At 48.1% G+C, this 26,924-nt stretch overlaps 1 protein-coding gene across 5 annotated transcripts in view; it reads right to left on the bottom strand.

The window, feature by feature from the left end:
- The window catches only part of Pde10a (phosphodiesterase 10A), a 522,815-nt gene that overhangs the window by 236,896 nt on the left and 258,995 nt on the right, over window positions 1-26,924 (bottom strand). For 2 of the 5 annotated variants that reach the window (XM_048805854.1, XM_048805849.1), the window contains exon 1: window positions 20,132-20,629. The exons of 1 other annotated variant lie outside the window; for it this stretch is intronic. Coding sequence is in view for 3 of the 4 variants with exons in the window: in XM_048805849.1 (XP_048661806.1) it covers window positions 20,132-20,303 (172 nt within the window). In the remaining variant the exon portion in view is untranslated. Of the gene's footprint in view, window positions 1-15,579; window positions 16,100-20,131; window positions 20,630-26,166; window positions 26,880-26,924 lie in introns of those variants that run through there. 2 more of the 5 variants (XM_048805853.1, XM_048805851.1) reach the window with 2 other exon arrangements.

Genomic DNA, 26,924 nt, shown 5'->3' with positions numbered 1-26,924 from the left:
CACGTGAAACAAACACTTCAAACTCCTTGAAAGCTTCCTAACTTCAGTATGAAGACAGAGAACAGAAGCATGACTTTTTCAACACTGATTTGCATGCAATTGAAGATGGTAGTTGTGTGGAAGTGGGTTTTAGTAATTCCATACAATTAAAAGTACAAATTAAACACCCTTCATGCAGAAATCCAATGGGAACTGCTCCAAAATCCTGAACTTCCTGAGCACTGATATGACGCAGTGGAATCCTGCACACCTGACCTTGTGACAGGATGCGGTAAAAACATAGGTGCACTAAAAATGTAAGAAACTGTCTGCAGGCTATGTAAGAAGGTACCTATGAAATGCGCAGACTTGGACCCACCCCCAGAGTGTTGTCATCATGAACATGCAAACATTTCAAGATTCAAAACATCACAAACCTGAAACACTTCTGCTCCCAACTCACACAGGTATCTGAAGGAGTCCTACAAACAAGATCCGACTCAGACTTACTAACATGATGCTACACGTGTGATGTAGAACCATCTGGTTCTGGTATGGTGTAGAACCATCCGGTTCTGGCCTCTGGGACACACTCTGGTAGGGTGCAGGGCATCTTCAGGGGAGTCTAAACTGTGAACTCACAGAGAAGGGCACGCCTGGCATCCTGTTGCACAGACACATAAAGGGAAGGTGGAAACTTCCAAAAGTATGATTAGAGTTACCAAGAAAAAGATCAAAGGCTTTTCTTCTCACTCAGAGCCCTGTGGGGAGAAAAGGGGAGGAGTAGAGGAAATCTCCTATGAACAGGCAGAACAAAAGTTCTCAAGAGCCGGCTGGGCAGAGACCTCCCCTCCTCCAGTCCAGAGCTCTGCCTTTGCTCCCCTGCAGATAAGCCCAGGCTAAGACCCTATTTTAAACAATAAACCATATGTCCGGGATGAAAAATAATTGGAATTATTGTGTTCCCGGGTAGTGTATAAGGCAACTAACTGCATACTTTTGATAAAATGAAGGAAAGTCCAATTTCAACTCAACTATTTGGCATCTCAAGTTGATCTCTGTTCATGACACTTGAGGAAATAGACTAATCTTATTCAATATCACATATTAAATTACAAGTTTGACCTGTGATTCAATCCATGATTTATAAACAATAGGATTGATGACAACACCTGTATTGACTATAATCAATTTCAGTGAGAATTGCTATATGCATTATTTAACAATAAACCTTTTTAAAAATTACTACGTCCAAATAAATGTACATATCATCCTTAATATCTACCTGGGAATAGGAATGGGGCATAAAAATATTAATCCCCTTAGCATTTTCTGAATGGGACAATTTGGATAAAAATAAACTGTAATCAATGATTTACTTCCAAAAATGAAATGATACATTGTGTACATCAGATTTGTTAATTGTAATACATTACTATTTCCATATATAAATTGTCTTGTTTTACTTTATTTTTGCTGTGCTGCAGAGTAGCTTAGCTACACCTCAGCCTCATTTTTGTCATATTACAAATTTATTGTTACAGAACCATAAATAAACAGTAATATTATACTAATAAGTTAGAACTTAGTAATTACCTAGAAATATGTGCAACCTATGACTTATCTCACAAACATCAAGCAGAAACCATGACTTACAGAAAACTTATACCCTTAACCATGTAAAACTGGAAGTAAACAAGGACCACCAAAATACAGTTGCTAATACTCAACTGGTAGTGACAGAACTGAAAATTTAAAAAAAAAAAAAAAAGATCGATACCAAGAGACTGAGACTGCAGAGACACAGGGATAAAGGCCACCCCTCATAAGCAGGGAGTCCCAGAAGTGCTGGTTTTGAAGAAGAGTGAAAGAAATATGAGTTCAAGGGTCCTCAGCAAGCTCAGGCATGAGACCCTGGTGGCATCTATCAAAGAAGAGCTTTGCAGAATGACCCAGGCTCAGAGACCAATGGGACCTTCTCTCTCCACCCAGAAATTCTTCGGCACACACTCTTGATGACAGGGAATCATTATGAAATGCTGTGAGAGTGACACTCCTAAAGAAAATAACCGGGCTGTGCATCTTACTGTCATGTCAACAGAAGCTGCCAGAAGATGGCTCATCACCATCCTTGCATTTGAAAGTAATCTTGAGATTTCAGACTGAAGACAAAGAAAGACAGTGGCACTTACTGTGACTCTGACATCACTAAATCTTCAGAGAATTTCTGCCTATATTACACAACCTTTGAGGGAAAGAAATCAGATCACAAGATCGGTCGTGTCTGATAACTGCATTGATAAATGTAGAAACAAGTTGCCCCTTGGGGCACATCAGCTCAAAACAGGAGACTGTATGGCTGCCGACCAGCAGCTAAGGACACTCCTCTGGTCAGGTGTCTGTAAGACACAGCCAGGAGCACAGTGCCAGCCTGCATACATCCTCCTACTCCAGCAGGAAGGTGAAGCCACCACCCCCACCTGTGCATTGTCAGCAGGTCTGTGCTGGAAGGAGCACTTCACAGCACCTGCAGGAGGGTGCCAATGCACTTCCTGGAGGAAAGTCACCATGCAGGAAAACACAGCTCCTGATCTGGGTCAGATTCTAAGCCGGTTAATGCACGTGGGAGAGGCAGCCTCCAAGCCACTCACTACACAGGCTTTACATTCTCGAAGCCTCAGAGCATCAGGGGAAATTTAAGAATTGGGAATAAGGGGCCACAAGCAGGACCTCTCCATGAAGCTAGCTCTGTCACTCAGAAGCAGGGTCTCCATGCTAGAACCATTCTGCACAGAGAGCCATGTGGGGGGATTGAGAGGCGGGGTCCTCTGTGAAGAAGAGGATCATCACCAATGACAGGGAGAGATACGTTCACAGCCAGGGTGGTGGAGGAGTGGGAAGGAGATACGGCACTGAGCACCCAACAGCACCAGTCAGAGCAAAAGGTGCACAGGGGGGAGCTCCAGTAAAGATGACAAAACCTGTGCTGCAGGTCAACTGTGTCAGCCACAGAAGCTGCAGGCTAGGAAGAAAGTGGAAACCCCACCTGGAAGAGAAGAGAGAAGAGGGAGTCATCAAGAGAAGGAAATGAAGCCAAGTACCAAACACTGAAAACCCAGCATTTATGTCTCCAAAAGACATGGCGGGGAGGGGAGTCCCTTGAGGAGTATTAGAGGACAGGAACAACTTAGATTAATTTTAGTTTTAAAAATTCTTCTTGGGCTGGGGATGTGGCTCAAGCGGTAGCGCGCTCACCTGGCATGCGTGCGGCCCGGGTTGGATCCTCAGCACCACATACAAACAAAGATGTTGTGTCCACCAAAAACTAAAAAATAAATATTAAAAAATTCTCTCTCTCTCTCTCTCTCTCTCTCTCTCTCTCTCTCTCTCTCTCCTTTCTCTCTCTCTTCTCTCTCTCTTTAAAAAAAAAAATTATTCTTTATCCACAATAGGTGTTTTCCTGAAGCAATGTACCAAGTATAAAGCTGAATCCTTATAAACTGAATTCAAAGGCAAACAGACTCCCAGGGTCCACTATTAAAGAAAATCCTATGTGTTAAAAATTATTTTTTTTCTAAAGTGAATAATCTCGTGGGTGCTTCCCAAAGGGATTATCAGGTCCTGGTGACACTGACTGCCAGGCCACCCTCCAAGTCACTGTTTTAATAGGTCTGGGGTGGGGTGCGGAATCTGTGCATTTACAGGCAGCACATTTGAGACCCACTGCCCAGGATCAATACTGTAAATCTGGATTTCTTGGGCTGGTGGTCTGAAGGCACCAGCAGCCCAGCCTGCTGGAAGTCATTTGCATGTGTGAGGTGTCCTGGGTTGTTTGCTCTGTGTGTGGGATTTCTTGAGAAAGAACTTGGTGTAGGGGCTGGGGTTGTGATTCAGAGGCAGAGTGCTTGCCTAGCATGTGTGAGGCACGGGGTTGGATCCTCAGCACCACATAAAAATAAAGATATTGTGTCCACCTATAACCAAAAACTAAATATTAAAAAAAAAAAAAGAACTTGGTGTAGCTGGTAGAGTGAGCCTGGGCTTTCAAGAAGAGTCCTAAAGCTGAACCTTGGCCTTGTGACTTCTTCCTTCACTTTGTGACCAGGAAACTGCTGGTTATCCTTATTTAAAACAAGGCTTGCTGACATAGGGCTGTATTGGGTGATGTGTAAATGAAGATCACTCACCTCCCCCACTTCAGAGAATTCCTGAGAAAGTGGCATGAGAAAAAGGGGGCAAAAATGATGCAGAAATGAAGAAAAGAAGAAAACAAACAAAAGATACAGAAACAAGAGAAAGACAAGTGTCACAGAAGGGGCCAGACACCGGGCAGCGAGTAAGCCCTGCAGGTCTGTCTGTAAACTTTCTGTCAAGGGGAAATTGCAACTGGCCATTTACAAAACTCAGTGTCCATCAAACAAGGGCAGACCATGTGTTCTGGAAAACCTGCAGCATTCCTGGCACTGAGAGATGCGGCATGTCCACAACAAGGAGGCCCTTCTTGACCTTCTGTGGACACAACTCGTCATAATGCCCCAAACAGAGCATGCTCCACTGGGTCCAGTGAGCCCTCAGCTCTCTGTCCTGCCCTGACTCTAAGGAGTGCAGCTCCTGGAGTGCTGGATGGGGGGGGGGNAGTAGCATGCAAGCACTGTCCTGGCCACATGCCTGTTTGTGTGTGTGTGTGACCTGAGCTTTCTGGTGACGGCAGGGACACTCACAGGCCTGGAAAACTGCCCACACATGGCAGCCATGAAGAGGAAAACTACACACTCAGCGATGTCCACCGAACACCTTCCGGAGCACCATCCCATGTCAGCAGCACCCCAGGATCACAAAGACCAGGGAAGCCCCCTTGTTCCCAGGCATGGCTTCTCGTGGTCTGCAAGAGGCTGGGCACAGCAAGGCTTCCTATCCAAGGGCTGGGAAAGGGCACAGGAGGGAGTGCAGCAGCCCAGACCTGAGCTGGCCACAGTCCTCCAGATCTGAGCTAGAGCCTTCACAGAGCCCTCAGAGAACTCTCTGCAAATGATACTTACAATACAGGCAGCATGCCAGAGCAGAGGGCAAAATCTGCCAAGAATTACCACACAGCCAAAAGTTAATTTCTAAAAACGTGCCCCGTCTCCTACCCCTGGAAATAAGAAAATGCATTTTAGCAATTATTCTCTACACTCCTACTTCCCCTTAGGTTTCTATTCCATCCCCATCTCATTTCCTCCATCCAGCCCTTCACTTGCTGTCAATAATATCTCTTTTTAAAAATGGGTCAGGATTTCTTTGTGCTGGGTGAAAGGGGCCAACTCCAAATGCTATCTAATCAGATTCTAATACTCTTCTGTGAAAGGTCCAAGTGGAAAGCCTACACTGTTTGCTCAGAGAGAAGCAGTTAACCCTTTCGGTTTGGAAACCTTTCTATTAAGCAGCACAGCCACCCTCTCTTTTATTTCCAGGTTACAATTCTGATTAAGCACAGAAGGGGTCCAAACTCAATGCAAATAAAAGCTAAGTGAAAATGGATTTTAACGAAGAGGGAGGAGGAGGAAGGAGTCAGTCATTTCCTATCAAAGAAAATCTAGCTTTAAAAGAAAAATTGTTTAATTTTCTTATACCTTTTATTCCATTGTGCTGAGTTCAGAAAGAACGCACCCATTCCAGGTGCAGGTCATCTAATTAACACTGGTTGTTGAGATAGATCATGTAATCTTTATAGTTTATATTGCTCACATTACTGTATATATAAATGCAAAAAGTAAAATTTTTAAAAAGCAAATAGTATGAAATCTTAAACTTCATCACTTAAATATATACTAGTCAAAGCTGCTAAAAGTTGAGTTCGTCATCCCAAGGTTAAGTTGCCCACACAACACCCACATTGCATAATAAGGTATGTTCTGAGTTCCTACCTAGCAATCTAAAATAGAATATTCAACAACAACGGCAAATTAGCTACCACACTAAAGGAGAACTGGAGTCTCTAAGTACTTAGAACATAAAATTTCCACCAAATATTACATAACAATGAGGACAGTTAACTGTCCCCTAGATTTTGTATCAGTGCCCTACAGTGCATCCTATTTGTGCTGAATTTTACAGTTTACAAAGCACTTTCATATTTATTACTTGTCTTTATCCAGAACAGAAAGGGAGGGTGGGGCGGAAGGCACATGTGGGATTAGGGAAATGATTAGAAAGCGAGTGGCCCTGGAGCGCACTCCACACTGTCCAGTAGTGCTCTCCAGTCACCTGACCCAGGGGTCCTGTTCTGACCACTGCACCCCTGACCTCGCTGGCTGTGAACGCTCTCCATTACCAGGCTTCAGCTTTGCTTTCCACCCAGCATCTTGATTGTATACTTGAAAACACAGACTGATCTTACTTTTATGGGAAGCCATGACTGTTAGAAGTCTCACCTGCAATTAATACAGTTTTAAAAAGGAAGGGAGACATAAAAAGAAACCCATGTGGGGCTGGGGCTGGGACTCAGCAGTACAGCGCAGGTCTCACATGTAGGAGGCCCTGGGTTTGACCCTCAGCACCACATAGATAAAATAAAGGTGTTGTGTCCATTCTACAACTAGAAAAATATTAAGAAAAAAAAAGCAATCCGTGTACCATGTAACACCAAAAGGATGGACATGCTTCCAGTTACATGCAAATTCCTCTTTTCCACTAGGGCACGAGAAACATATTTAATGTGAAGTTTCTAGACGCTAAAGTATTTTGGAGGCTAAAAGTCTTTCAAATCACAGGTTATAATGGTTTTCATTTATCAGTTTTTAAAAAATCCATTTAAAAGCACATGCTTTTCTATTTATGTACTATTATTACTTGTGTAATATTAAGGTCTTTACATACCACCAACCACACATTTTTTTATTCCACCAAACGACATGCTGAACTATCACATCTTACTACTCTTGATCTATAAAGGTTTACAAGCAAAGATTTCATGTTACTTTGTTAACAAGACCACCAAATTTTCAGTTTGACTGGAGGAATCTCCTAATTGGGAAGGAAACCATTTATACTTAAGCTTGAGGAAGAGGTGAAGAACACAAAAGCTAAGCAAGCAGGAAGCCGAGTTCTGGGCATCGTAGTGGCTGTAAGAACCACTATGGCTTTCCTCCCTCCACCTTTTGGCCAGAGCATCCTGTTCTACAGAGCCGAAACTACCCCACACCCTATCTGGATGTCAAGTGAGTGTGACAATGCAGCACTGTTGCTACAGGATTCGGATGTAAGTCAACACAGATGGTTATAAAATTACTTATCAAGACGGCTCATATAATCAGCAGGACTAAGGCGAGTCATCCTGTGAGCACAATAACTTGGTACTGATTGCTACAGGGACACATTCCCAATACTCACAAGAAAAACAAATACCATGCTTCTAATATCACTGATCCGCTGTCCACGTTGTCAGCAGAGCTGTCAGAAAGTGGCGACACCTGTAGCAGGCCCTCGGCTCCCTGCCATGTTCAAACTAGCTAGCAGCTGCCCAGCCTCTGGTCACCTGCTCACCAGACAGCAGGGTGGCAGGCAGCCTGCAGCAGAGGGAGGAGCTGGCTCTCCCAGAGGCACGTGGGGCTGATGCCTGGAAAACCTTGGAAAATCCCAAGAAAAGTCAACAAGAATGCCTAACAACAACCTGAGGTTATTAATCACGCTGGCAGATTCAAAGGCATTTCTAGATTATAAAAAAGAATAATTGATGCTCATAAAGTAAAAAGGTAGAATATCAGACTCGCAATACCATATCTAAGAAAAGCATCACACATTTTTAAAAGGTCTATATGTAAATAACTCAATGAATGCAGTGACCTAAAGTTACACTCTAGTACTCTGGGAAACGCTGTATACCCGGGAGGGCTCGGCCTCGGCCTGGGAGGCACAGGCTGCGCACGCTCACCTGCACGGCATGATTAGCCTGGTCTTGATGGGAGCTCGTCCCCCATGCCACCACAGAGACTCCTGCCACCTATGAGCACAGGAGCACGCAGTCCTGCCGCCCTGCCTTCAGCCTAGACTCAGTCTGCTTCTGAGCCACACGTTGTTACCATTCATCCTCTGTGGACTGTTGTAAGAACCAAATAAGAAAAATAATACAAAACAATTCTTTAAAACAGAAAATCTCTCCCTGTCTGGAGAGTGTATTATCATCCCTCTTAACTCTCCAGCTGATGTGTCCCCTGGAGGGCAGCACCCACAACCTCTCCTCCAGGACACCAACCTCGAGCATCCCAGGCACACTCTCAGATGCATTCCATTCCCTCGGTCCACCAAGAGGGCACGTGGTCCTGAATGAATCTGCTCATCTGCGGGGAACATGACTTACTGCTTTGACTCTGCAAATGCAGCATGCCAACAAGGCTGCCGTCCTCACCTGCCACACCTGGATTCAACTGTGTGCCTCTCAAGTCCCCTTCTTCAGGTCTCACATGTGGCTCCCTGCACCAGAAAACATGCCCCCACCCACACTGCTTGACTCAGGGAAATGCTGTCAATGCCCCAGGTGGCTGCAGCACCCTACATGAGTGTCCAGAGCACTGTACTTGCTTTGGTCACTTTGACTCCATAATATAGGCTTGCTGAGGTCACAACACCGGCTGGTCCACAACCGTCCCCCTACGAGGCACTTAAACACATTCACTGCACTGAATTCTGCTGCGGGAGACTGCCACACAAATATGGACATTAAAACAAGCAGAACAGAGTTACAGAGACACGGGAGAAGCAAAGCCCTGGGTGGGCCCAGTCTCAGATGATCAGTCAGTGGCATTCCCTGCCTGGAAGCAGGAGGAGGGGAAGCACCCATAGTCCTCTTTGGTCTTCCTAAGGAGACCTGTCAGCCAAATCTCAAAAGCCAAATCACACCTGCTGGCTCTCCTCCTCCAGCCTTGTGACTTTCAGATACCCCCAGGAAGGAGAATGCCAGCCGGCCTGGGAGCTGACTTATACACAGTCTGGGGATTCAGAGTTGAGGCACCTTTCACATCATTTACTCTTCTGCGGCATACCTCAAAAAAAAAAAAAAAAAGTACCCGATCACACATTTTTAAGTTCACCTAGAAAAAATTTATTGTGAGTTTACGTAGTTGCAAATGATATGTGTTCCCATATATTTTTATAGCGAATATGCCTTGGGCCTATTTTTGTCAAAACCTTGGAGCTAAGGAAAAGCTCATTCAGTGGGTCGTCTTTCTTTCTACCACACAACCTTCCAGGAAAGCCAATCTTCACTGCTGAGCCAAATGCTGAATCAGTCCTAGGCTCTGTCTGAAGGTTATTTCATAGTTTAAACACATATTCTCACTTGCATCCCTGTGACTGCTGCTCATTTCTGAATTGTGATTCTAGATAGACAGGTGGGAGGGTGGAAAAACGGACGGATGGAGGTGTGAGTGTGTCGATGGGTGTGTCAACGGGGATGAAGACACAGAATCTCTCCATGAGCCTGTGAGTGTGAAATGAAGTCTACCTGCTGGGCTGTCCCTGGCCCCTCCCTCAGGTTCAAAGCTTCTCAGATCCCCAGAGATTTTGAGACCCTGGGGCAAGGAGCCGTAGGGGATTCTGGGTAGAAGAGACGCATGCCTTTCTTCTCTTGGAAACGAGAGGACAGTGAGGGGAAGGAAAGGAGGTGAGTGAAATACGCAGGCCAGAAAGACTCACGCCACAGGCTCCACTTCCATGTGAAAGCCTAAAAAGTCAAGATGACAGAAGAAAAGAGCAGAAGGGTGGCCACCAGGGGCTGCAGGTTGGGGTAAAGGGACAGGGAAAATGTTAATCAAAGTCTACAAGATTTCACTGGGCAGGAGGACTGGGCCTTAGAGATCTGCATAGCAGAGACCGTATTTAACAACAATGTGTATTTCAAAGTTGCTCTACCTAGATTTTTGATATTCCCACCATGAACAACTGCTGAGCAGGTGAGGCAATGGATGACAATTAGCTTGAACGAATCATCCCACAAAGTCACACATAGAAATGGCACATGTCCCAAACATGCAGAATTATCATGTTAGTTCAAGGTAAAATTTTACATTACAAAAGTAGAAACGCGGGGCTGGCGGACCTGATGTCAGGCAAATCCATCTCTAAGGAACGGATTCCTTTAGAGTAACCTTTGTCCACGTGGCCTCCTGCTGCAGCTTTGCCCATCTGAAGACGGCTGGGGAGGATTCCATTTCCAGAGCCCCCACAGGATGGGGCGCAGAGTCTCCCTTGGCAGCACTTCACCCTAGCATCACGCCAGCGAGCAGAACTGCCAATGGTTTTCCTCCTGCTCCTCCCAACACAGCCATGACCCCCCAGCAAGGTACCGTAACTATGGTACATATTATTAGAAGCGGCACACATACTACGGGTGCGGCCTGCTGTAACTTCCCTGACATGGCCCAGTAACAAGCAATGGTGCACTACCCAGACCTGCACTGGGGCCTCGACGACACGGCCAGGATGAAAAACAGAGACATCAGCCATGGAGCAAGATCCCAGCAACCTCGGTGGACATGGATGTGATTTCCCCCAAAAAAGGATACAGTGATGCCCTCTCCCCCATCCAGTTCCGCCACACAAAAACACTTGCAGTATCCTTCCAGAAGATGTGCCACCTGCACCACAGAGTTCTTAGGGACAGGCACGTGTCTGTACTGGAGTCCATTGCTTTCTGTCTGTAAACAGAGACTCAGGACCATAAAACTCTAAGAACCACGAAAACCAGTGACATAAATCCTATGTGAAAACCTACAATTCCTGTTTCATCGAAATGTGGCCCTTCTGGCTCCCCAGGGAAGTTAATGTGGGGCAGAGCGCTGTGCCCCATACAAGGTGGCACCTGGACAAGAGGGCTGACGTCACAGTGGTTGGCTGGGCCCACATCCCAGACTGGGTGACCTTGGTGATGGGACCTCTTTCCACTGACATACAGTGGCTCCCCAAAGTCCCCAAGGGAGAAATCTGTGTCCGTTAAAAACAATGTGTTCTAACTCAGGGAGGGGCCAGCCCGTGGCTGTTCTGGTACAATTTTGTGGAAACACACCTAACGAGTCATTTGTCTCTGCACTGTCTGTGCTCCTGATACAGTGGCAGGCCACAGAAGACACAAGGCCCCCAGAGCCTAAGACACTACCTGGACCCCACAGGAAAGCTAGCCCTGTCCTGAGACAATAATTGCACATATTTGCTTTGATAAAATATGCTATTTCAGTATTTATTTTAAAATAGTCTATATGGTAACCATTACAATAATTTAATCATTTGCTTTATATAATTTTCTGATCCAGAAAAATGCAGCCATAAAGACATTTTACTAAGCCAAATCCCATCTGTGCCAGACTCATAAGGACAGCTACACTCCCCTTGTGGTTTCAATGCAAGGTCTAGAATAATTGCTTTTAAAAGCTGAAGACTAGAAGCATCAAAATAGTGGAAATCCTTGATAATTTGAGTGCTCTCTGCATAGAATGTTCTAGTTCAATTGAACATTCTCACTAATTGAGGATTTATCAGAAAACCTTTTCTTTCTCCAAATTCTTTGGCAAAAACCCTTTTTCCAATGTGAATTTTCTTGCCTAACAGCATTCAGAATATAAATTAGCCTTTCATCGACAGTGAAGTAGGCCTTGCCTCCGTTAAGTATAATTCTGTCTCAAAACCTTAGATGTAATAAGAAGTGCAATTGTTTGGATTATAAAGTCCTCAAGAAAAATTTTAGAATTAATGAAGGCTTTTAAAGAGTCACATGCCTCAGACTCCACAAGTGGGAGGAAGAAAATGGTGTCGTCTGCTCTGGAGTTCCGTCAGGAGCAAGAGCTCTGGCGCTTGGTGCCACCTCCACTTGGCCCTCTTCCGGGGTCTGTGCCAGTGATGACGACCTGTCCCTCCCAAGGCCAGCTCAGCTGAGGGAGTCAGCATCCCGCCGCAGGGCACACCCGGCCCCACTGCCTGCTGTCCACCCTGCTGGCCAGGCCGTGACGCCCACCGGGCCTGCCAGCAAAAAGCACCAGGAAGCACAGAGCACTTCTGCCCTGTCCCCAGGGAGGGTCCTGCCAGACCCAGCCCTTACTGCCCCATGGGCAATGTTCATGGCTCCCCTCCTGCAGGGTTCCCCTGGGGCCTGTGACTCCTGCTTCACTCGGTCCCTCCTGGCACCTCCCAGATGAAGTGACCTGTCCTCACATCACCCAGGCTAAGACACTGGAGCTCACAGAAATCTTTCTCAATGAAAACAAAGTGATTCAGAGAACAACCTCAGAGGCTGGCCAGGCCACACAGATGCATCCGCATTTAAGTCTGGTGTAACCTGCACTGGTGGCTTCTTAAACACTAACTAATGTCACCACACACTGCATAACGACTGTGGACAGCCTCATGTCTTCTACTGAGGCTGGCTTCCTCACATGAGGTGGGAAACCAGCAGAGAGAGCAAGGTCACCAGCCAGTGCAGCTGCGGGGTCGGATCCCCAAATAGAACCACACCAAGCCTCCTCGGGAAAGTGGGCCACTGGCACAGAGAGGGCCAGCCCAGGCAGCCTCAGCCACGGAGGGCAAAGGTCGTCCCCACCTGGGGAGCAAGACACGCATTTATAGAGCTCTTCCTAACAAACGCTTAAAAAAGAAGAGCAACATTTTAAGGATTTCTGAACACTGCCCTGCATTTCTTCTTTTTATATTACGAAAAGCAAGCCTCTCATATGTAATTCAGAGGGAACATTTTTTTCAGTTTAAGAAAATTTCAAAGTATTATGACTTAAAACAAGTCTGTGATTTTCTTCTCTGGAAGACAAAAGTACTGGAGGAAAACTAACACTGTCAGGACACCCACTCTGCAGAGCAGGAAACTGGAGCCCTGAGAAAGGGAACGACTGAAACTTGAGGCCAGCTCTCCTCCACAAAGAGGCCTCCCCGCCGTGGGGGCCATGCTTCCTGTGACCCATCATTCAACAGGGGATTCCCATGGGGCACTCCACTGGTCATGGGAGGCGGTCAGCAAGTCTCAGCTCACGCTGCCAAGCAGACCAAGGAAGAGGAAGCCAATTGTCAGGACACAATTCCCACCATGTGCCCTCTGCAGCACCCAGGGCAGGAGGAGCCTCAGCCAAGGCTGAGCAGGTGGTATCTACTTGAAACTTCTCTTGGTATTTATGAGAAATTGCCTACTGGAAAACAAGCCAATCAGTAACTTTTTAAGGACACACATCCATTCCGTGGGGTCAAAAAAAAATTCGAAAATACTGTAACAGACAAATGTAATTCTTCTAATAATTTATAGCTTTAAATCAAAACAATATCATTTATTGATAACTTTGTTTCCGATAAATGCAAACCAGATGTAGAATGTTTTTAAAGGAGTTTAAAATGTAGCCTTCTCAAAACTTACTCTTGAGATAATTGCTTATAGGCACATCCTCAACTTTTCTTCTTAGAATGAATTACATTTAAAAAAAAAAACTGTATTACTGATAGGACTAAGATCACTAGTATTATAGACCAAAAATCCACAAAATTCTGAACGAAGCAATAGCCAGTTACGAGGGGAAACCTCATACATACAAAACAGTACAAGCAAAAGTGCCCACTGGAGATGGTCCAGAGAGGGACAGGGCAGTCGAAGGTGTCCTTGACCAGGCCCACGGGTCGGAGGCCACCCAGCTTTCCCTTACCACACACAGAAGGCCCTCCAGAAATACCTGCTTGGAGTGGGGGGCATGCTGACACGAAGAGGGCAGGAGGAGAGGGCAGCGGGCACCTCTGAGGTGGAGAGGTTCCGGGAAGGGGATCTATTCCAGACTATTCCAGACTTTCCCAGTGGGCTTCCCTAAATGGAAGAGTTCTAATGGCGATCACTTTTTCCAATTCGTTCTCTTTCTAAAAATCCTTCCCTTTTATTTCAACACATTTTCCTTTCATTCCTTGCCAGGAAAGTGGAGCTGCTGGATACTGGCCTTTCCTGCCCGCAGTCTCCCAGAAGCTCTGCTTCCTGCCCTGCAAAGAACACCTTTCCTGGCCTCAGGAGCCCCAGGCAGCTCCGCTCTCCCCTTCCCCAGGCTCCCTCCACCCCCCCACCCCCCAGACATCAGGGAGGCTCCAGGCCACCATTTCAGAAGAGACACTGGTGGGCCGCTGGGAGCCCAAGGAAATGACCAGCTGGTGAGTCCCTGCTTCCTCTGCTGCAGGCTCCCAGTGAACGCCAGGTCCAGTCCGCGTCACCTCCTTTCTCTTCGGGGAAAGCTGGTGATGGCAAGGCTGCTGCCGCTCAGCTGTGCCACAGGCTCCCTTGACGTGGGCTCAGCAGATGTGTGTCCATGTTTCCACCGCCAGACTGCCCACCCTCCCCAGACTGTCCACCCAGGCACAGAGCACAGGGTAAACACTGCCAAGGACCAGCCATGCGTCGGCAGCAACAGGAAAAAATGAATGAGAGTAAGCGTGTCTCCCTGCACACGAGCCCAGCGCTCTGACAGGGAACTCGGAAAGAGCTGGAACCCTCCAAACCTGGCGCTGAACACTTCGCCCTCCTAGCTTATGTGGGCCTTCCCACCAGCTGTGACCCAGATATCAGAAGTCATACCAACTCTGAATCTCAAAAGATTTGGCCAGGATACATTTAAAAGTGTACCAACACACACAAAAAGAAGATTTAAAACATCACTTGGAAAAAAATTGACAGATTTCCTAATGATGGCCCATTTGACAAAAAGAATAGAACGGTTGTGAAACAGAGAAGGTGCCAGAACTCTCCGATATAGTCAGATCTGATGAGGAAGGTAGCAAACTAGGGCACTGATATTATTCATAAAGCGTAACCTCTACCACAAAGACACTCCCTGGGCCTGCCAGCCTCAAGGGCCCAGGGCACTGTGAAGATGAAGGGCTGAGAGGCCACCCTCTGCCCGGCCAGGCCCCGGCCCCATGCTAGAGACAGCTGCAACAGAAGAACGGCCCAGAGAAGGAGGCCGGCCTGGGCAGGGGGACAGGGCCCTGCCTCCCAGACCTGGACGATGCATCAAGGACCAGCTGCCCTGAGCCCAGCAGGAACCCGTGAGGTCCACAGGAGAAGACAGCAGAGGCCCAAGAGGCAACTGCAAAGGCTAGGACAGGGTCCTCACCAACCCAGGGACTACAAGGAAGCTGCAGTTAAAATAAGACCCAGGGTGGACTAGGAGGAAATTATATTAAGTGATAAGACAAAGAAAAGGTCAACATTATTAGGGAGACATAGGAACATGAGCAGGGCTGACATGGAGGCTGAGGAGAGAAGCTAACGGGGAGGAAGAAGCCGCTCAGACAGACACGGCAACAGCACTCCCTCCAAACCCACCGCAGAGGCAGGAGAGAGATCCAACAGGAACCTCTGCCTAGTCCATGCTCCACCCTGCGCTGCACAGAGGGCTCTCTGGGCAGGTGCTCCTGACGGCCAGCACCTCGGGGACAGCGGCTCCCGCTCAGCTCCACCAGGTTTGCCAAGGACACAGGTCATCAGTTCCCGCCGCCCCTGCTCTAAACTAATAATCACATGGCTGTCATGTGGGGATAGCCTATGTCCAGGAGCCCCGTGTCATTGAGTGGTGACAGCGCTGGAAGTGTGTTTCCACTCACTTGAGAAGGCTCGAACGTACAGCTCATGTTCCCACAGCGAAGACGTTCGGTTTCTTGCCAAAATGTAGTTATTTCTGCCAGATGAATCTGGCTGGGCAGCTCTCCAACCATTTAAACAATAGTTCATATCTTAACTCTGAAGCTATCGACAAGCAGAGTCAGAAATTACATTAAATAGAAGGGATTTTTTTTCCATTCGCAAATATGTGCATGACGTAGAAAAGGAGCTGATAACTCCGAGGGGTAGTGATGCGTGTGATTTTTTTAACATTCATAGCTTGACATTTGGGATCTTGTGTAGGAGAAGTAAGTGGGAGGCTAGAGGAAGGCAGAAGTCAACTGAACAAACTTTAGAATCTGACAAAGCTGTGATCTCAATAGAAGACAAGAAAAAACAACAAAACTCCATCAACAACTAAGTAAAGGAACTCACGATTAAACAAGTGGCATTTTGGCAAATTCTTGCTTATTTTTAAGTGTGATTTCTGTATAGGGAAATAAGTAATATTATCCAAAAGTCAAAAAATCAGAAAATACTCTTTGAAAAGTCCCCCTATAACTCTCACTCCCCATGCACCCATGCCTTGTCCCTCCTCTGGCACCCTACACTGCCCAGGGTCATTAAGAGTTTCCTGTGTGTCTTCCTAGTTTCTTTGTGCATTTATTGTCCTTTCTAACACAAAAGTGTGTGTGTGTGATGTGTGTGAGTTCAGTATGTGTGGGTGTTACACCCTGTGTTTTTAGTGTACCAATGCATCTTTGGCGTATTCATTTTTACTGTTGAAATGTTACTCAACCAGGCCGAGCCTGGTAGACTATAAGTTGTTTCGGATGTTCTACTTCAAGCGATAATGCACTATGTGATACCTTGTTAAGTCATTTTGCCTTTGTGTGAGTATGTATTCCCAGATGTAAAATTACTGGTTCAATGCATACATGCATTTTTCATAATGATCAATACTGCAAAACTACCCTCTTCAAGGGCTGTATCCCTCGATACTCCCCCAGGGAACACAGGAGTGCTGGCCTCTTCCTGGAGTTACCAACTGTGTGTTTCAAAGTTTATTAATTTTATAAACCTGGCAAGTGAAAAAGGTACTTAGTGTTATTTAAAACCACATTTATCTTATCAGAAATAAAGTGGCACGTCTTCTTATTTTCTAAAGAGTCATTTACTTCTCTTTTTCCATGCACTCTGCTCACATTCTTGAACTACCTGTGGGTGCTGTCTTTCTTAACAATTTCTGGGAGCTCTTCTATATTAAGAGGGTCATTACTCTGCTGTGATAGGAGCAGAACATGTTTTCTCCAAGTTCAAGAACCGCTAGCTAGCAATTTGATGCTGCTTGAGCTTCAAACACCTCAGGAATGGAGAGAGGGCCAGAAAGGCAGCGGAGCCGCTGTCTGGGGCTCTCCAGAATTGCTCTGGACCTCCCTGGTCCTGTCTAAGGCCATGTGAAGATGTGTTGTTTTGTTTCCTTAATGTAGATTACCTTGGATTTTGAGTCACATTTAAAAAGGTGTTTCCCATTCCAAGGCTGGAAAGGAATTTCCTTTTTTTTCTTTTTATGGTTTCCTTTTATTATATTTAAATATATGATCCATTTGAAATGCATCCTGGATACAGCAGAAGGATCCCATTTTATGTTTTTTTTGGTCAGATGCCCACTCTTTACCAAATAGTCTTCTCCACCATCTTCCTTTCCTCCTTGCACCCGAGATGACCCTTTCACGGATCCTGGACTCCTATGTGTGTCTGCTTTCCGGCTCTTCTATTCTGCATCAGCTGTCCACCCTTTCATTCACCTGCCAGCACCACACTGTTGGAATCACTGAGGTTTTCATCTGTCTTAAAAAACTAAATGACGTGTTAATCACAAGAAGCAGAGTATTATCCCCAAAAGACATGATGACTGACTAGACACAAATGTTTCTGAAAGTGAACTTCTGATCCCAGGACAAAAACAACATCTGAAAGTACACATTTCCCAGATCCAGGGAACCATACCGTCGGGCCCTTTCAGACGTCATTTTAGTTTTCTTTCTAAAATCTGCTAAAACAACATTGCAAAAGCATAAAAACTGCATTACAGACAAATAAGCACTACCTGCCTTCCACACAAGCATGCTGCTCTCTCCCCCTCTGCACCCCCTGTACCCCACCCCAGCCTGCAGTTCTGCAAGTTACCTTCTCCTCTTTTCACTGAAGGAAATTTTTCTTCATGCAAAACTGATTCTTACACCATACTTGCTCACTATAAAAAGTCAAATACGGACTGGGTTATAGCTCAAAGGTAGAGCGCTAGCCAAGTACATGTGAGGCACTGAGTTCAATCCTCGGCACCGCATAAAAATAAATAAATAAAGGTATTGTATCTATCTGCAATGAAAAATATTTTTTTAAGAAAGCCGAATATGCTTGCACTTTTTTGTCAAGCACAGTAGCACACGCCTATAATCCCAGCGGCTCCAGAGGCTGAGACAGGAGAATCCTGAGTTCAGTGTCAGCCTCAGCAACAGCAAGGAGCTCAGCAACTCCATGAGACCCTGTCTCTAAATAAAACAGGGCCAGGGATGTGGCTCAGTGGTTGAGTGCCCTTGAGTTCAATCCCCGGTAGCAAAAATAAAATTAAACATGCTTGCATTTTTATATATATATAATATATCCGAACATATAGCATTATTTTAGCACTTTACAAGCAAACTGCTCTCTGCTATGAAGCAAATGTTTTCGTGCAAGTAACAGTTTCTTCTCATGGCCTCAGGAAAGAAAGCTGAAGCTCCCCCAAAGCCCAGCACACACCTCCCTCCCTCCCTGGGCTCCGGCGGCCGCTCCCTGCTGACCTCACTGCGTGTGAAGTACTGTGTTCCCAGTGACGCAGAAGCCCAGGCACTGGTGCCAAAGAGTGTATTTAGACTACATGAAAAAAAAATAATGAATCAAATGAAGTTTCAAGTTATGCCAGCAAAATCCTACGATCACATTGTTTCATTACTTCTTTCCTTTTAAGAAAATGAATATTTTAAAGGACCATTTCACTCATATTCCGCCACTTAGACACCTTCGTATTCCTTCACTGGACTTCTTGCGGTGGCAGTGTGCTAGGTTCTGTGATTCAGAAGTTGAACAAAACCCACTCCTGCCCTCAAGACACACACACAGGCTAGCGGGGGAAAGACACCAAGCGGACAACTGGCAGTACCAGGTGACACTGCAGCATGTGAGAGGACCAGGAAGCCTCAGAGAAGGTTGGGATTCCAGGGGACAGGACAGGCAGCTGCCCACCCAGCCAGAGAAGGCTCCCGTTAGCGGAGACAGAGTGACCTGGGGCAGAAGTTCACCAACCTCAGGCAGGGTGGTGCATGAAACACACTGAGGAAAACGAGAGGTGGGACCAGGGACACGTTCAGGGCCTGGCAGCACCCTCGGGGCAGTGGGGTGCCACCAAGATGTGCCCGTCCCAACTATGCACTCCTCTACCCAAGGTCAAGCCTCAAGACATACCCTTGTCACTTTGACCTGCCTGGACCCCTCATCAGACAGAAACTCCTTAAAAGTCAGGGACAGGTCTCATGACATTTACTGCCACCAAGGAGACAGTAAGTAAGGCACTGTAGGCAATAGACATCTGTGCATCACGTGCCTTTGGCGCCTACCCCTTCCCTCTGCATAAAGCATGGCACAACCTTCCCAGGAAGACAGACCCTGGTGCCTGACTGCCAGACCCTCTGTGTCCTGCCCTCTTCACTGCTGTCCAGAGCCCCGCGCCACACGGCCGTCCCAGTTCACCTGTCCTGAATCCTCTGTGTCTGCCCAGCTCCTCTCTTCCCTCTGGAATCATCCTCTCATCACTGCACAAACCCTTCCTCCCTCGAGACACCTCTCCAGGGCTATCCTGCTGGTCACTCTTCACCAGGACGTGAATCTGAGAGCTTCAAAGTACGTGTCTTTTTGGCTCCTTCTAGTCTTCAAATGCAGAGTTTGTATGTTTGCTCTAATTGGGGGTCATTAGCCCACCCCTCCCAAGTGGGCAGCTCACTCCCACCCCCCAAAACCCCCACTGCAAGCCTCTCTGTGCCTGCCTCCTGTACAGCCAACTCTCAGACGACCACGGTGCTGCCCTCAAGGGAAATGGGCAGAAAGTGTCTGCTGAGACACTGTAGACTTGGTGCCCACCCCAGCCCACTAATAACAGGGTATCAGCATCCACACCACTCTCCCCAGTTCCTTCAGGGGATAGTTTTCATTAAGCTCTTGAGGGTGCACAGCACCCCATTCCTCCTGGCTTCTTTAAGGGGCTGTTCCATCCGCTCTCAGCTACTTCTTCAGCTTCCTTTTCTTTAGCAAATGAACCTTCTCAAGTGAAGCCTCCCCAGGGAGGTAGCCAGTACTCATGTGCTGGCAGCTCTAAGGCCAACTCCCAGCTTTGCTTCCCTCAGGATGAAATCTGCCCTAGGATACGTTCATTGCCACCAGCTCTCGCCCCACTGCAGCGGGCTTCCGTCATCTTGCCAGCTCGACCGCTGATGGCATGCTAGATGCTGGACTCACCTGGTCTCTGGGGCACCTGGTCTCTTCCATCCTGAGGTTCCTCCCTTGAGCTCCGTGGACTGTTCTGTTCCATGTCTCCTCCTCTGTTTAGATGGCTCCTGCTCAGATCATCCCAGTGCTCTTTCTTCCCCTCACGTCTGTCCTCTGCCCTCTTCCCACTGCCTCTGTTCATTTCCCATTTGCACCCCCAACAGTGGCTTCAGCTACTGCCTCAGGGGTGGCAATTCACTCTCTCCAAAGGGTCACCACTTTCACCCATCAAACTTCTATGGAGCACTTCCACTGCTCGAACCAAGGCACTGTTCAACAACCAGCGCCTGTGTTTCCCTCAAAACCTGCTCAGAGTTCACATGACCTATCTACATACTCGCTGGCTCTAAGTACCTCCAGTTGGGATCAGCCTCTGATTCCCAAATTGTCCAGCAGCCTTCCTAACGTCTCCAGCATGCTGTGGCGTAGGCACTCCAGGATGCCACTGCCAAAGGGAGCCTGATCCCAGCCCCGCCCCGTGCTGCTGCTGCAGACCTCCCGCCCAGGGGCAGCTCCACCCGCGACCCACTGTGATCCCACTCTGGAGTCCCCCCCTTCCTCCATGTGTCCAATCCACCTGCTGCCTCTGAGTGCCTTCTGCGCCCTCACTGCATTTCATTTCTGGCCTCAAACCCCAGTCCAAGTCACCTTTGTCATCTCCTGGCTTGACTACTGCAGTGGCTTCTCATGCTATTTCCACAACAGCCCCTACAGTAGTCACCAAACGACAGCCAGGATCAGCCTCTGAGAGCATCAGTCACACAGCACCACGAGCTCCAGACCCTCCCACAGCAGGCCTTACACATGGGGTGAGAGGTACTCCCCGACTTACAAAGCTCTGCTCTGACCCCCACCACTGCGGCTTCTCTCCATGCCTACATTCTGGTGGGCTCCAGGAATGCAGCCTCATCCTGCCCCTCCAGCCTGGGGGCGTCCCCCAGGTGATCTTCTCCCTGATACAGGCACACTGGCCACACTGAAAAGGTCCCACAGTGGATGCTCAGCTGCAACTCGCTGCCCAGCTCCGCTGCCTGCAGCGCAAGAAGCAGGGGCCACATGGCTGAGACTCCCACCGCTCAGAACACATAGGTGCTCACTGCAGATGCTTTTTCCTCTGGGTGTGGCCACCCCTCCCTCATCTCCTACCTCACACCACCCAACAGCTCAACCCCAAACTGAAGAGTCAGGGTCACCTACCCTGTCCAGCTGTCGTGTTACCATTCCTGCCCCCTCTGGTTTCTGTTCTCACCTCCCCGGCTTCTTCTTCACTGGTCCAAGCCTGAGCTCAGGCTCCCACCTCTTCTCTGACTCTGCACAGAGACCAGCCCTCTGCCCCAGCCACACAGACTCCCACCCACAGGAGGGAGGGTGGTCTTCCTGCCATTCCTATGCCGGCATGAAGAGTTCTCAGAGGGCTGTTTTGTTTGCTTGCTTGCTTGTTTGCTTGTTTATTCTGAGACAGGGTCTTTCGAAGTTGCTGAGGCTGGCTTTGAACTTGTGATCCTCCTACCTCAGCCTCCCAAGCCACTAAGATTACAGATGTGCGCCACTGCACCCAGCCAGAGAATTGTTCAGCTCACCCCAAAGAATGCTTCTTCCATCTGCCTACCTTCTTCCCCACCTTGCTGCAGGTGAAAGGTACCTTTCCCAGCCTGCAAGGCCTCCCCTGGGTTCCGGGGGGTGGCTCGCCTTCTCCACCCTCCAGCCTGGGTGCAGCCTCGCTCCGTGGATCAGTCTCTGCAGGGCCTGCCAGGCACCGTGTCTGGTTCTCACTGCGTCCAGAGCTCCTATCAGCCCTCTCTCAGAAAGACAGTAAGGGAAGCTTGGCTGTCCCCTGGGGCTGACTGTCCCTTGCAAGGGCTGCTTCTGTCTCACACCCCTTTGAATCCCAGGTCCTACAACGCAGAGCACGTTCTCGGTGCTCGCTCATGGGTGTCTAGGTTCTCTGAAGACAGGGAATACAGGCAGTGTGCTCCATGTTGTCTGAATCTGTTGGATTTTCAACAAAATATATGAATATGGTCCACATGTGTGTCAGCCACTGTCACACTTATAACCAAAAAAGACAAACCCCGCCCCCAGGCTCTCCCTGACCTTGCCTTCTAGAGAGAGGGCATGGGCAATAAGCAGAGGCCAGCAAAGGAACAGGGTGAGTCCAGAAAGTGGCCCATGCTGTGATAAACAGGAACCCTAGAGGCCAGCTGCCCTGTCTCCCAGTCCTGAGCTCTTTTGTCCCTGAGAGTTTTACTTTAGGCAGACTTGGAAAAAGATCAGCTGCAGGAGTTTGGTCTACATTCTAAAAGCAAATTAAAATGTTTTGGATTACAACTGTTTTCCTTTTAAGGGAAAATATTCCTTTTACAAGAAAATTACTTTTTCTCCCCTTCTCAGACTGCATGGGCTGCTTTTAAACAAGAACCCACAGTGAATGAATTGTTGAAGTGCTCAACATGCCACGCTTCACCTGCTTTACACTAAAGAAAACATTTGCTTCACTACCCACTGCACTGCATTGTCTCCTAATGGGGCAGAAAACGGTTTATGTGCAAAAATGATCTAGAGCCAGTTTGTCAGGCTGAAATAGCAGAAGACACCATCTTCTAATAGCTCTACCGCTTCTCAACCACTTTTAAGGAGTACGGGTTGTTTTTCTTTTCTCCCCACACTAAAGATGGATTTTCATGGAATTACATGATTAATAACCCAACTAATCCTGCCCAGATTAAATAACTTTGCCCTTTGGACTGAGTACCCACTCAATAAACAGCTCACCCTCCACAGAGAGTCAGTGACACTGGACACTCACACTCAGCCTAGCAGGACCTCAAGGCCTTGCTGGGCTGTTCTTCAGAGACATCTGTATCTGCTTGTCAGATGGGGCGACTGTCATCTCCACCTCCCTCCCACAGTGTACCCTGTATAGGCCCACCAGCAGGCTGCCAGTTGGCCATCGGCTGGTCTAGACCCTCTTCTAATACTGCACTGTGGACTTTATTTTCTTCTACAGCTTCAGCCTCGTGGAGCCCACAGGAGTACACTGATGTCAAGCCTAGTGTAGCTCCTAAGGGCTAAGCACATTTGCTCTTTAAAAAGGATTACATTTGTCTGAGTCCAGTCCAGTGTTGGCCATACAACTCCCATGTCTTAGGAAACAGAGTGGCTAGAGATGGGCATGAAGTGTGCTTAAACTCCAGTTTTGACAAATATAATTTTGTTTTAAATATTTGAGAAACATACAACAGTTGCAGTCTGAAGGCTTTGCACTCTGTATTCACAAGTCTGTCCCGCGTGCTTTCCCTGCATTCTCTATATGGGCTATCTGTGGTTTCCGAGTGTCCTTAGAGCAATATTCTCAACTCAGACTCCAAGTTTCTTTCAAGATATGTCCCATGCAAGGCTCACCAGGCACCTCCTCAAGCTGTGTGGCCTTGGGGCGACAGCACTCACCGCCTGGTGCAGACGGCCTATGTTTGTTACAGAAGACTGGGCACAGTGTATACTGGCCTATCCTAGCACGACTTCGCAGCTCTACATCCGACACGCTCATCACACTGCAAAGTGACATTCACTGTACTCACTCTGGGACACCTGATAGGACTCCTATTGCAATCTGCAGCTCTCCTAGCAATGAAGTGTGATGCTGGATGTCTGAGGAAGAGTTGGTGGTCGTCAGATGACAGAAAATCAGACAAAATCAGGAATAGACACAGAGCAAGGGCATCAGGCATAGAGACCAATGACCTCTTGGAGCACTGGGCATTAACACCAATCCACTTCCAGGCACTTCCTTCTTTCTCACAGTTGGCAAATTCCCCCAGGATGGGTCCATGGCTCTGCTCAGTCTGTGTCCACATCCTGGCTAGGGGCAGCAGCTTTGGAAGAAGTGTCTTTTCAGGGAATGACTGAGTGAACTAAACTGCAGAGCCAAAACATAGGATGGAACTAAGAGACATACAAATGAAAAGTATTTATATAATTATTGGACCTAGCAGCCTGTACATGACTTATCAGACCAAAAGATCAATCAAAAGAAAATGGGGAGTAAGTCAGGCAGAGTGGCACACACCTGTAATCCCAGCCACTAGGGAGCCTGAGGCAGGAGATCGCGAGTTCAAAGCCAGCCTCAGCAACACCAAGGCACTAAGCAACTCAGTGAGACCCTGTCTCTAAATAAAATACAGAACAAAGCTGGGAATGTGGCTCAGTGGTTGAGTGCCCCTGAAGACATTCAGGCACATTTATATTCTTATAGTATCCAGAAATTTTTCCTTCCAAAAGGCCCATTTACAGACAGTGACAGTGAATGGGAGAACAGTGTCTGAAATTATGGTCCTTGATGAACAGTGTCTGAAATTGTGGTCCTTGATGACTTCTTGTGTGGCAATTTTTCTTTCCAAAAGGCTGACTTTTAATGAAAACTATTAGAAAATTCTGTCAAGCTTCAACTACTTTAGGAATTGAAACCAGGGTAGCTTTTTAAGCAACAACAGACAGAACCAAAGATCCCAAAAGTGGACGCTATTCCCTATAGGATCACTTTCCTCTTCCCATTCTTGAGTGAGGAGATTCTACCTACAGATTTTGTTTAAAAGTATCTTAACATTTAATATCTTTAAGTCCCAAATAAGACAGCTGGAGCCTTTTGTTCCTAGCTGAACCCTAAACTACTTCCAAGGGAGAGTAGGCAGGTGTAACTTCCTAGCTGGCTTCTCCTGGCAGGAACTCTGTACAGAATGGATGCCTCTTAAGGCCCTCTCCTCTAGGTGCTCTGTCTTTCTAGAGGGAAAGCCCATGATTTCTCAGAGACAACTTAAGCACCTGTCTTGGGCTGCTAATCTTTATTCTGCTCCACAATGTACATCACCATGTTAGCCCCAGCCAGGACAGACAGAAGTCACAGCAGCGTGCAAAAACAAACACCATCATCTCCAGGAAAACGTGTTCCTTCCAAATACCTAAACCCCTAAGCCTAAGTCCCACCTCTTCCCCAAAACAGAGTTTGTCACTGCAAGGTACAGCAGCCTTCAACACCATCCCCAATCCCTTGTCATAGGACAGAAGATGATGTTTATTTTGTAAAAAAGGAATTCTAGAGTGCACCAAGAAGAGGACCCTAAGCAAATCCAATTCTAGCCCAGGTCTGAGTTTTACTCCAACGCCCTCCGAGACAGACAGCAGGGTACCACATTCTCATACCACCTTTAATCCGTGACCAATTCATGGGGTCTTTTACACAAAGTAAGAAATGTCTCTGCTGACCACATCTGAGGGCCACAAGCTCACTCCATGAACATACTCATACCCAGACACACATCCCTTTTTAACTTAAGTACCCATGGATCACGATTTCAACTCACATATGAAGCTGGGTGTGGAAGCAGATACCTGGGGGAAGCCACAGGACTTAAGAGGTCAGCTGGGAGTACAGGGCCCACGCCCTGCTGGGCAATCAAGCCAACTTGCAAGTACAAGCAGAGATCTGCCGCCAGCAGCTAGAGCCCACAAACAAATTTAATAAGAGGCCACAAGGCTATCTCGTACTGGTCCACGATCGGTATGCGGGATTTCAGAGAACAGAAGAGCCACGCGCGGGACATGCTCGCCCGCCCTTGGCAGCTGCACCTCAAAGGCGCCTGGGCGGGCTGTAAGCAAAGAGGAGCTCCGGCCGTGGGGAGGGGCTCGACCCTAGTGCCAGAGAGCCGCGGGTCGGCTGAGGTCAGGGAGTGTGCTGCAGCTGGGAGCGGGAAGCCTAACCGCAGCCTGGAGGAGATCCTGCCCCGAGAAAACGCCGCGGAAACGCGGTTCGCCAGCGAGGAGCAGACAAAGGCTCCGGTGCGCACGCGGTGGACGGTGGCGCCTTAGCCGCGCTCAGGGCCGCGGGGAGCCGCGCCCGGCCGGCCGACTCCGGAGTCGCCCTGTGCTCCGCGGACAGCATCTCCTGGACCACAGGAGGCTCCCACCTGGTCCCGCCTCGCCCCCTCCCGTCCCAGTTTTTCTGTCCTCACCCGGCTCGCCCTCCATCAACGACAGCGGCGACTCCCTCCTTTGCGCATCCGGCGCGGGTTTCCTCAACATCTCCCGCTTGCCTCCTAGCTTCTAGCGAAGCTCTCTCTGCCTTGACTTTTCTGCTCGATCTGGTCCCCCTCCCCCGTGACACGCCTTCTGTCGCCCCTGCCCCAGCGCGCTCTCAGACGCGCGCCCGCGGGTGGCGAGACGGAGTGGTCACACCAAGTCCGAAAGGGCGATTTGGAACCGGAGGCGCCTTCTTGTTCCACGCTAACGCCCCATTGTCCTTCCATTTTATTACCAACCCAAACACCAGCTAACACCCGGGTCTGCAGTCGGTCGATCTGGGTGGGGGCGCGTCCTCTTTGTGGGGGGGCATCCACTTCCACTTCCCTGGCCCACGCTCTCCAACACGGTCACTAGAAGGGTGTGGAAGCGTAGGGTGCCAGGACTCTGGTCTGTCCTCACCCCAGTCACAGGAACCCAGAGGGCCGGTCCCCCGAGTGGAGGGAAACGCTTTTACTCCTGTTAAGAGGTCACCGGCTCAAGAAAGAGAAACCTAGCTTAAGCCGTGACAAAGTTGACTGAATGAAATACGTGCCGGGTCAGTGCAGCCAGGAGCCTGCCCCTGGGGACGAAGACAGGAGGCAAGTCCCGATTAAACGCCCGGCTCTCGCGGCCCTACAAGATCACCCTTCCTGCGCGCACGCGAGTCCTGGGAAAGCCCGGTGCCCCTGCGCTAACTGACGCTCCCGCC

This window comes from Marmota marmota, unplaced genomic scaffold (genome assembly GCF_001458135.2).
Source record: "Marmota marmota marmota unplaced genomic scaffold, marMar, whole genome shotgun sequence".
In the NCBI taxonomy this organism is placed as follows: Eukaryota; Metazoa; Chordata; class Mammalia; order Rodentia; family Sciuridae; genus Marmota; species Marmota marmota.
Note: the sequence above shows the minus strand (reverse complement) of the source record. Positions and strands in the feature narration are given on the sequence as shown.